Genomic DNA, 11,294 nt, shown 5'->3' on the forward strand with positions numbered 1-11,294 from the left:
TGGGTCACATTCGAATGCGTAGATTTTCGAGCTGCGTTATTTTTCTTTTTCGTGGCTGATGTCATTCACGTCATGGTTTGTGTTCGTCTTCTTTCTTGTTAAAGATGAGAAATCGTAGGGCGATTAATGAGTGTTTTTTAGTTTAGCTTTTCATGAAAAGTCGCGACCAAAGTATTGGAAAATTTTAGAATTTACTTTAAATATTTATTTTTCACGAAGCTCCCAACGACTCCATTTTCAATTCACCTATATATGTACTCTGCCAAGTATATCTTTGCTTTGACGCCTGACTATACGCTCAGGAAGCGAATATTTGATGATCAATCGAGGAAAATAACGTTTTTTTTTTTAATTAAATTAGAACGCTAAATTTTCACTTGCATGAAAATTCAATTAGCGAAGTGAGTAAATTAAATAAAGCCAAAGATGATATATCGAAGGTGGTTTATCATCTCAAATGCACTTATATCCAGTTCCTGATCTGAAAATCCCGTATCAACATAATCGGCCTTGATACGTGAGCTTTCGGAGTTTGTTATACATACTCGACACGTGCGTAAAGCAGCATTCCATTTGTGTATTTCTTTTATAATCCTTTAAATTTCTTTAATAATAGATATTGCAGATTGAAAAGCTCTTCTAATTTTTTTCCATTCAAACGCTCTTGCGTACATGAAGTTATCGATTTCCGAACGATATTAAAAGAGAAAAAATCCCGTTCAGAGAAAACAACTTTCCACTGCATATGCCGTAAATCAGCACCGAGTGGCATTCATAATCAAATTTAATTGCGACCTAACTCTCTAGCTCCTCTTCTCCCCGAGCCAATATTTATTTAAAACTTTTCGGAAGCATGAAAAAAAAGTCATTTCCCCACGAGGTAATTCGAACGAGCACGTAAGCGGATCAAGATTTTCGTGCTCTCCTTTTAACGTTTTCGATGTACACGGCTGGTTTGCATATACCCGTGGTAGCTGCTGCTGCTGCTGCTGCTGCCGCGCGCGGATTAGCGGAATCGTGCTTTATTTATTCCTTCGTTCACTCTGCGCGCACTTCGTTCTTTGCCGCTGCGTCCGCGCGCGATGGCATTTGATAATTAGTTGCGAGGCTCGGGCGTCCATTGTGTTTATGGATTGCGAGCGTCGCAGTAGAAGTTACGTTAATTAATGGTTCGGTTCAAAGCGAGCCCGACGAATTAAATATGTCGGCTGCGGAAAATCCAGAGTACGTTTTCCTCTTTTTGTTTCAGCGCAATGAATTGAAAAAAATGTATTGGATACGAATATCATCCGTATTGTTGGTTAACTTATTCGAGCACGCTGAATCAAAGCGCGATGACGCATACGAGCTATTCAATTCTGTCTCTCTTTCTCTCGGCTTTATTTCAATATCAAATAAAATAAATCCGGTCGCGAATATGTACGTTTCAAAACGGTCTTTTTACGTTGTAGCAAAATACTCTCTTGGTTTTGTTTTTTTTTTTTTTCTCTTTTTGTTCGTCCCAATCGGCTCCGAAAGAAATGAAAAACCAACTGTTTTTTTCCATTCGAAAATAAAAGCGTTCTTTTCCCGCGGATGAGATATAATGTGTGCGTGTTTGGTCGCGAGTTCCCTGGCAACATCGTCGCGTATAATTCGGAAGTGAAAAGAGATACGTAAAAAAAATGTAAAAATGACGCTTCCTCAAAAACCGCGTCGTTCGAGTGAAAGAAGCACGAGCTACGCAGGCAACATTTTCATCGGGAATACACGCCTAAGAATAAATTATTCGATTGGTATATCTCCTGTGAGACATTTGCTGATGGATATTGCGAAGTTGAGAGAGAGAGAGAGAGAGAGAGAGAGAGAGAGATGAGAGCAGCGAATGCGCTCGAGAGGGAAAGTCGTCGAAGGTCGAACGTTGATGAGCGTTGAGGCTTGTTTAGATAATCTGGGCAGCGTTGGCGTCTGGACTGCATCTGTCAAACGGGAACGAACGTGCGAGCCGGAAAGTCGTTCGGAGAAAAGAAAAATGGAAAGGCCTGCGTGGGAGCCTCTGCTCGGTGCGCAACCTGTCGTTCTCGTGCGCCGCTTCCGACAGCAGATTGATTTTGTCGTGGCCGAATCGATCCCGCCGTAAATATCGAGAGATCGTTGCGCGGAGACGCTCGCGAGGAGACCGAGCGATCGGGCTGAAGCTCTACGACTCGGCGCTATATCTCCAGCGGAAAGCTGACGGTCGCGTTACCCGTTCCACGAGCGAGAACCAGAGAGAGAGAAACTTTGGTGGGGGAACGAGGCTGTAGTGTTTACGCGCAGTCTCTCAGCTGGGCGAACAGCTGCTGCTGCGAGACGGAGAGAGAAAAAGAGCTGGCGTATAAAGGACGGGAGGAGAGGGAAACGGCGGAGCAAACACGTATAGATATTTCGCTTTTTCTTTTGTCGGATCTCTCTATCTCTCTCTCTACCTTACACGGAGGTTTCCTTTTTTTTTCTCCTAAACTCTGGCCTCCAGGACTCTTAAAATCATGCTTCTTAGAGGGAGAGGGAAATACGGAGAAGAAAAGTATACTTCCAGTTTTTCGTCGCTAGCGGAGATAAGTCAAAGCGTTCTAGGTCCACTTTCGTCTGATTTTTCCGGAGCCGGGGAGATAAATTACGATTTTTCACCTTATCGAGCGTGGAAAAACCCGTGGTTGCGCTCTGTTCAAACAAATCCAACGAGCCGCTGCATTTATCGAATCGCACGCGCAATGCTTTTCGTAAATTTTATAAAGGAAAAGGAGTGGTGGTGGTGGGGGGGGGGGGGGGGGGGAGGAGCAAGGATACTTTCCATCGGGAAAAACGCTGCACTGCTGGCGCACAACGCCTACATCGCTCGCCAATCCGACCTCGGCTGCACGTACTATCGCTGATTTATGAGAGTTGCTTCCTTCGTGCTGCCGAAACTACCGAGCGCGCGCAAGACAACACCCACGTACAGCTTCGACACGCTCAGCGTCTGCATGTATACTTCATTCGCTCGACTACTGCGCAGCACAAAGATCTCCAGGCGCGCGGCTAACTGCGCAGATTTTTTTTCTTACTTTTTTCTAAAAAGAGGCTTTCTCCTTTTCTCTCTCTCTCTCTCTCTCTCTTTCTCTTTCGGCGCAGAGATGACGGGTGCGCGCTTATTTACTGAGCGCGCGCTATGACGATTATCGAGTGTACTTCTGGGCCCCGCGCGCCGCCTGTCGTTCGGTCGATCGCGGGCACACGACGCGCAGGCTCGCGGCCGTACCTCGACGCCTTCCGAGCGCGCGCTAATTGGACTCGCCGAGCGCGAAACTTTTAGTCGCGGCGGCTCGTATCAGCGGGGCCCGCGACCGCGACCGTGGGGCGTTTGACGCTCCCCCCCTTGCGCGACGCTGCCGCGCTCTTCCATCTTCGTCGCTCGTCGAAAATTGGAACGCGCGGCGGAGAACCGACGGACAAGTCGCTGATTCGCCGAGCGGATGTCGCTCGAACAGAAAAATGTATATATTTATTAAGGGGCGTTGGTTTTATGGGAAGCAGAGGTATTATCATCGGTAGGAGAGAGATAGACAGAGAGAGAGAGAGAGAGAGAGAGAGAGAGAGACTAAGTGGAGGGAAGATGATAGGAGGTCATCAAAGTCAGAATTGAATGTAATTGAGGTCGAAGGTGCGTTGCAGGCCTCAGAAGCAGCGCGCGTGCGGTGGCGCGTACTCGCAGGCCTTTCGGAAATCGCCAATACATCGCCGGCGATGAAAAAGTTTCCGCGAACGGCTTCCGTCGGCGCATTATCGGTCGCGCGCCCAGAGAGGAGTTATTTCCGCGGCGGCTTTAGAAAGCGCGGAAATCACGGAGACAGAAGTGCCGAGGATTAGCGGTCGTCTTTCTCTTTTTCATTTCGTCGAAAAGTTCTGTTTACCAGCCATTTGTCGTACGCTCGTCACTGGAATAGTCGTCGACGCGCGCCGATCTTTGCGTTCCTCCAGCGATCGTTCGGCTGGGATAATTTCGGCAATTCAAATACGTATCGGGAATTTCGTAATTCTTTGTCGATATTTTTAAGGATCGCGAAGCTCATCCCGCATCGGTTGTCACGTGAACAATCCGGGAGAAGCGCGATATTTGAGATGAATTGTACGCTATTTCAGTACAATGGTGTTTTTTTCTCTTCCCCGAGGTGGCAATTTGTTATAGTATCCACTTAAATCCGCGCATTCTAAAGTCGCGCAACAAACTAATGCACTCGCAGTACATTATTTTTAGGCACAAGAGCCAAATCAGATAAGCAAACTTTCTCTCGCGGCGATGTGTTTTTGTACGCGCGCGCGATTACAGCTCGCATTCTAGAAGATCTTTGCAAACGCGAAGCTATTATTTTTAAATGCAATCGCTGGCGAACGAAAATCAAATCAAGAGACAGAAACGGCTATTTGCACGAGAGAGAAATGCCGGACACGCGCGTCAACAAAATTGCAGTATCCGTGGACATGAGTGAAAATTGCATAATGAATTCCACTTTAGATTTTCCGCTTAGTCTCAATGATTTATCGAAATAGGTCTTTTACCTGGCGCGATAAATAATTCATAGTAGTGCGTATATAAAAAAAATGAACTTTCGACGTCATAATAGTGTTTCGATAAAACGTTTTTTATGCGCCGTACGCTACTATATGTATTTACGATATAATCAAGCAATCGATCGTCGACGTTCGAGTTTCCCGATAACCAGCCTCGCCAATGTTAAAACCAAAAAATATACATGCCAGAAGAGCGGAGAATACTGGTTTGCTCGTGTGCACTTTGGCTCATCTCGCGCAATTACCATGCTGACCTTTAAAACTTTAAACGTGCACGCCTCTCTCTTCCCTCGTGCGATACGCTTATTTTTTTCGCCGCTCTTTGCCGTCCATCTCTCTTTCTCTCTCGTGTTTACTCTAATGACCATTTTCTCCCGCTAAGCAGCACGAACATTTTTATTTCTTCCTCACAACTACGCGGCACTTTTCGCGCTGACACGTGCTTATGACTCACGTAAGCATTGTATATATTTCGTACGTTTCTTTTTTTATTTTTCATCGTACAAAAGAATTTGGAAAAAAAAATGTTTTATCAATCAAACGTCGACAGACTCGTTAGCTTGGCAGGTCCCCCCGACCTCCCTCATTTTTTTTATGCCATTTCAGTCCATTGTACAACGTTGCTCTTTGTTCCATGGGCTTTTAACAGAGACTTGCAAAAAAAAAAAAAAAACACTCATATTTTACATCGCAGCGCGCACGCAACTTTTATGCCCCCTTCGATTTTCATTACGCCGCGACGGCGAGTTGCGAAACTTGAACATATTTTTAGAAATCCGCCGCAGCCGTGCCCGAAATACACATCGATATCGGGGTAGGAAGCTCGGACGGCGAAGGCGCAGGATTATCGAATGTACGGAACTCGAGGCGTCCTCCGCGCGGCTAAGTCGGGCGGCGTCGTCGCATCGTCCGGCAGAAAAGGAAATAACGGAGAAAAGAAACACGAGCTCCGATTAGGCACGCTTGCGCACGGCTGAAAATCAATGCAGCTGATTTTCGTGAACGAGCGCGTGCAGCCGAGCCGCCACCGGCCCGCTGAAAATCGCTCGAGTGCGCTTCGGCTCGCGAGTACTCGGCTTGCCAGATGGCGGCGTCTCTCGCCAATGCGCATGCGTGACTTTTTGCGAGAGATACGCACACTAACGGGCGGGGGTGGGAGGCAGGACTCTTCTGCGCGTGCGTCTCGGCAGCGCTCGTAATTCGCTCGTCGATACTGTACCCCGACGACCTCTAATTCGAGCTTCTTAATCCTTTGAAGGGAAATGCGGGGCTCGCTAAAAAGAGGAACGTCGTCGTAAGAATGCCGCGCAATAGGAGCGAAATGGTTCTCGACAGGCATTTTATCAGGATTCCGCTCTGGTGAACGCTGCACCTGAACCGATATTAATTACCGTCCAGTGTTCATCCCATGCGCGTGGTATTACTTAATGACGACTGTCAAATTTAACTGTACTTGAAATTCCCTCCGGCGTTTGCGCCACAGCCAGACACATTCCCTTTGAGCAGGATTGTAGAACTGGGAGCGGGTCGACAGGAAGCATTTTAAATGTCATAAATATTTGATACGTGTTTGTAAGCCATTATCCAGGAGACGGGTGTTCGGTAAATGTTGGACGTCGCGAGGAAATGTTATTATTCGATTATCAAAGATTACTCCGCAAATTTTAAGCGAAACAAAGCTCGCTCGGAAAACAGAGCTAACGCGTCTGTAAATTGTTCAGCGATTAAAGTCCATCGAAACTCGTAAAAGACTGCCCAACCCCGACCGGGCACCAATAACATTTTTTTTGCCAATGCCCAAACGTTTATTCGAACAACCGACGACGATTCAAATCACTCGCGTGAGAGAAAAAAAATAGGAATATCTCGCTTATGAAGCCAAGCTGTGAGTGGATTCTCGTTTTTCGAGAAAAGAAAAAAAAAAAAAGCGAAGCCTTTGCAACCCTCCGCGCGCGCACAGTTCACACGAGCGGATGTACGATTTTCACCCTCGGCGTCGCATCGACCCTGTACGCTCGCTTAGAGCGAAGTTTGCACGATGTCTATCGTTTCACACAATTTTCGGTTTTACTTCTTCCTTTCGACGCTATCAACAATATTTTAATAATTTCTCCGAACGTAGCACCAAAAGCTTATCTTTTCACGAAGCAATGAGAAATAAAACGACAACGAATATATTATTCGTTAGTAATCGTCTAAACTTTTATCGCAGTTGCGATAGTCGATATCGATTAACGGAATATTAATTATCTGATAAATCCGTGATAATAAGCAGAAGTAAACATTAGCTCTTGTCACGTTAACGTTAAGTAACAGGAAAGGAAAAACAACGACGTGCTTGTTCGAAAAAATAAGCTCGGCTATATCGGGCACATAAGTGTCGTCGAATCCATTTCCAAAATTAAACCGATGACAAATTAGTTTCTTCGCAATCCACTAAACTCAGCGTCCAAATCAAGGCGTCATACGCGACAATAAATCATTCTTATATGTGAAAATTCAACGAAACGGAATAAATCCTTGAAGGCGCATGTAACTGTGGGTGTGAAGAGAATAAAAGGGAATAAACAAAGCTATTGAGGAGTCGCGCGCGTCATCGAGGCGCCGCTGGCTCGCGAGCAAGTAAAGGTCGGTTTGTATCCTGGTGCGCTGGACGTAAAAGGGGCGTTAGCCTCCGGCGAGTCGCAAGGGACAGTAGGGAACTAGGGTTGAGTTTCCACTCGATTACTCGAAAAACATCGATGCTTACAGGCCAGTGGCCAACTCGCGTGTACGCGTGGCGAAACGGGGGGGGGGGGGCTGGATATCGCACGCAGCCGCGGTTCGCAACACTCTCCCGACCTCAAACTCAATCAGCGATCAACGCGCACGGCTTATTTATAGAAATTTAACACGCTAGGCACAGCAAATACATTGGACGATGATCTTCGCCGAGTCGCATCGAATTAATTAGGTTTAGGTGATCATCATTGAACGTCAAATTGAGTGCGTGGTTTTTGTGTGCGGTTCCACGTTTGTAAAAATAGCTTCGATGGAGACGTGACTCGATACTTGCGTTTCACGTAAATCACTTGTTTTGACCAAATTTCACATTTTCTCTGACAATGTATGCATTGTAAGATAAATGACTTGAGATTACTTGCTTTAATTATGTCCAAATCTTTAAGTTGAATATAAATGTTCAATAAGTCAAGTAATAAAATTTGAGGATTGAAATTTTTTAATTGAAAACTTCAATGTTCATGCAGCTAATGACAATGAAAAATAATTTAAGTAACTGACCGATGGGCAAAGAACAATAATCAACAAGAAATAAGGCTAGCAGATTGATCGCGTAATCTTAATTTATATAGATTGTAATATACATAAATAAATTACCTACAAGAATATTTTCAATCAGTTAATGAGTCCATGTGTGTCCTGAGATGAGTTTTAAATTGCGTTTTGCATTTAGATCATAACAATGTTGACGTTTTACCGTTTCTCATTTATACAATATTTTAAATACTTTTCCACGCTGCCACAGGTGCACGCATTCATTCGTTTACACGTCACTATATACATATATTTTTACATGTATCACTTAGACGAGCACTTAAAGGAACACTTTCATTAATTCGCGATCGTTTTCATTACTGTCTTTTTACTTTTTTTCATTGATAAATGATTAAACACTATAAAAGCATCTCGAAAACTTAATATAATTTTCTTCGTGTCTTTCAGTTATCTATAAGTTAAGTCACAGTTACACTATGCAATTAAAAAAATTATGAACAACGCAGCGATCGAAATCGTCTTTGATCATGAATGTATAAATTGGAACCGCAATTTTCTTTTGCTTCTTAAAATCACTTTCTTGTCTTTTTGTTAAATAAATAAAGCAAAATAATGTATGTACTAGTTGTAACATATCCTTAGGCAGTTTTGGCCCGAATTGCAGCACGTTTGCTTGTGACTGCCTGAAAAGGAAAAGAAATAACAACGTTGACTTCAATTATAATTGTTTTAGTATAAAGCAGTTATAATAAACGTGTGCGAAACGATACCAACCTGGAAACCAGATTTAATACTGGCGACAGAACATCTTGACCTACATGTTTCACATTGTAGGAAGAACAACCTTGTGTCCTTCTGCAAAATAGTATCGGGAGAGCGACATGTATGACACGTAACATACTCCTTGATATATCTTCTCAGGACGTTCTCAATCTGTTTTTGTTGAAATCTACCCTTGATGATGAGCTGACTGTTACCGTCTACGGAACCACTTGTACCCAACTCGGCCAGTAAGAAGTCAAGCAAATGTTTCGGTTGTCTGTGAAGCGTTTTGCAAATCTATAGGGAAAAGAAATAAGTGAAGATTTTGTAAAATGATATATCGACAAATGGTAAAAAGGGAAATATTACCTCGGTAAAGTTGGAGAAAGAAGTCTTTTTGGTTCCGATTCGAACGACTTGAGGAGGTCTCATCACAAACTTTTGTTTTTTGCCAGCAACCATATCAGGATTCTTCTCCTTCATGATATTAAATACTCTGTCAAGTAGTTCATCATATGTATAATCTCTATCAGAGCCAACCCACTGACTAGATTCCTCTGTGGAACAGTAATCATTCGTTAATGTATTATTCTGAGATAAACGTAAATAAAGAAAACATCAATCTAATCTAAACATATACCAATAATTTTTGTACACTAAGCTAATTTTTTATTTACTGATATTCTGTCCAAAGATGCAAATTACTACAAGTATTATTACAAAATTATATTTGATATCTACTTTTGAATTTTGTAACAAAGACAAAAAACTACGTGCATTATTAAGATAAGAAACTTAATAAATTGATAATACTCATAATGTACTAATTTTTCAATGTGCAAATGCATAATATATCTTTCTGTTCTTTGTTTTCTTACCATAAACTACACTTCTTTGAGACTCAGTGCAGCATGTTAACAGATGACGCGAATAGTCAGCATTTAGGCGCTCGCATTTTATGATTAAAAGTCCATATATAATTATATAGGTAGTTACCATTTTCATTCGCTTCAGTTTCCTTCCTTTCTTCTGACATCAGCTCATCAAGATCCTTTTTTTTTTTCTTTTTCTTTTTTAGTCCCATTGTAAAGTCAAGAGTTAAGTTTAAGTCTTCAACTTGTGGTTCTTCAGTCTGTGACTCTGTTACTTCCTAATGATTTAGATGGATTATTATTACGAATAATAATAATAATTATTATTATCTAATAATTATTAGAATAAATTATTTGTGTTTGTTTAAATTTAATAGATTTATCATGACAGTTTTTGAAGTTTTCGAAAAAGGAATCGTTCTTATTACGTACTAGAATTTTATCAGGAAGGACTGCATCAAGTTCTTCTAAAATGAACTTTTTCTTCTTTTTCTTCTTTTTTCCAAAATTTTCTAAATCTAAAGCTTCATCATCATCAGCAGGAGTTGCATCAACTTCTATGTTTTCCTTATCATTGTCTGCAGTTTCATTTGTAGTATGACTGCCTTCTGCAATAGCTGCATCTAAATCAAACCCACTCTTCTTTTTTTTCTTTTTTATCAATTTAGGATCAAACATCTGAAAATGGGACAATTCAATGTAACACTTTGTCAAAAGATTAATAAAATAGATTTCCCATATAAAAAAATGTAACTTGAATTATGTATTATTATGAAATTATAAATAACTATGTAATAAAAATTAAACAACTTCCACAATTTCAATATTATTTTAAGAATTATTTTTATAAGTTATTACTAAAAGTCAAATATTTTACTTCAAAATCATATAACATTGTTCCAGACTATCAGATTGAAGCATCAACTCAAAACTTGAGAAATCAAATAGAATAAATCAAGAACTGGCATACATTACAGAGAAAAATTAAGCATCCTGTCACGAACAAAATATAACTGTGTAATAGAAAGTTAGAAATGATTTGCAAGCATTGGCGCAGCGTGGGCGTGTTCGAAAGAGAAAATAATATAACCCGGTTGCTCGCTCCGTATGTGGAAGGTCGTAATGTTTAGAGGTTGGGTTTTCAAAACGCTCGAATTTTTGTTATTGCAGACGTGCGAGGCAAGTAGAAGATTGGGAAAGTTTGCGAAAGTACAGAGCTCATTCTTTTTTTTAGAAAGCAATCGTTGCAAGGGCGATTAAGCATACACGTGTATATGTACACATGGTGTCGTGCTTATCGTGTCCATGTTTACAAGCTGCCAAATAGGTGTTGTCTAAATTTGAGGCGGAAAATAAAACAATTACTACCACTCACCGACTCATCTTCCGTCATTTTGCTAATATTCATTCATCAATACGCGATCGAAATGATCTAAAACACTAATAACCACTGTTACTATCAGTATATTGTCATGCGGAGCCAGATCACGTCACTCGGTCAAATGTCAGCCAGGTGGTGGTAGGCTTCTTACGTTCCAGATGGCACCAATGTGGCCTTTATCATGAGTTGAGCTTTGGCGCGTGATTTGACTTGGCTCTGTTCAACATCGACATAGCCTTGGTTGATTCTTTGGCTTGTGTTTGGGTAATCGGATTGGTTCTGTTTTTGGAATTCTGTCTTGACAACCCTTCACATCCACTAAAAAGCAAACTCCAACTGAGGGAGTATTAGAAGGAGAGGGAAAGTAGTTTTATTATCATTGAGTTATATTCTACTGTTATTAAGTAGCTTGTCAGCGATTTGAGAGTTTTTGT

At 41.8% G+C, this 11,294-nt stretch overlaps 1 protein-coding gene across 2 annotated transcripts; it reads right to left on the reverse strand.

Annotated features, from left to right (window-relative positions):
* Positions 1 to 7,854: 7,854 nt before the first annotated feature.
* On the reverse strand, positions 7,855 to 11,294 carry LOC131671329 (eukaryotic translation initiation factor 2 subunit 2-like). Of its 2 annotated transcripts, XM_058947681.1 has the most exons (7): positions 10,855 to 11,294; positions 9,912 to 10,157; positions 9,603 to 9,757; positions 9,486 to 9,517; positions 8,977 to 9,164; positions 8,620 to 8,904; positions 7,855 to 8,528 (listed from the first exon to the last, which is right to left on the reverse strand). In XM_058947681.1, exons 1-7 carry the CDS (start codon positions 10,885 to 10,887, stop codon positions 8,484 to 8,486), a joined length of 984 nt encoding a protein of 327 aa, XP_058803664.1. In that variant the 5' UTR covers positions 10,888 to 11,294; the 3' UTR covers positions 7,855 to 8,483. The 2 variants fall into 2 exon arrangements, with proteins under 2 accessions (XP_058803664.1, XP_058803665.1); XM_058947682.1 differs by lacking the exon at positions 9,486 to 9,517 and having other exon boundaries at positions 7,858 to 8,528; positions 9,604 to 9,757; positions 10,855 to 11,289.

This window comes from Phymastichus coffea, unplaced genomic scaffold, assembly GCF_024137745.1.
Source record: "Phymastichus coffea isolate CEN01 unplaced genomic scaffold, Cenicafe_Pcof_1.1 PCOF00124, whole genome shotgun sequence".
Classification (NCBI taxonomy): Eukaryota; Metazoa; Arthropoda; class Insecta; order Hymenoptera; family Eulophidae; genus Phymastichus; species Phymastichus coffea.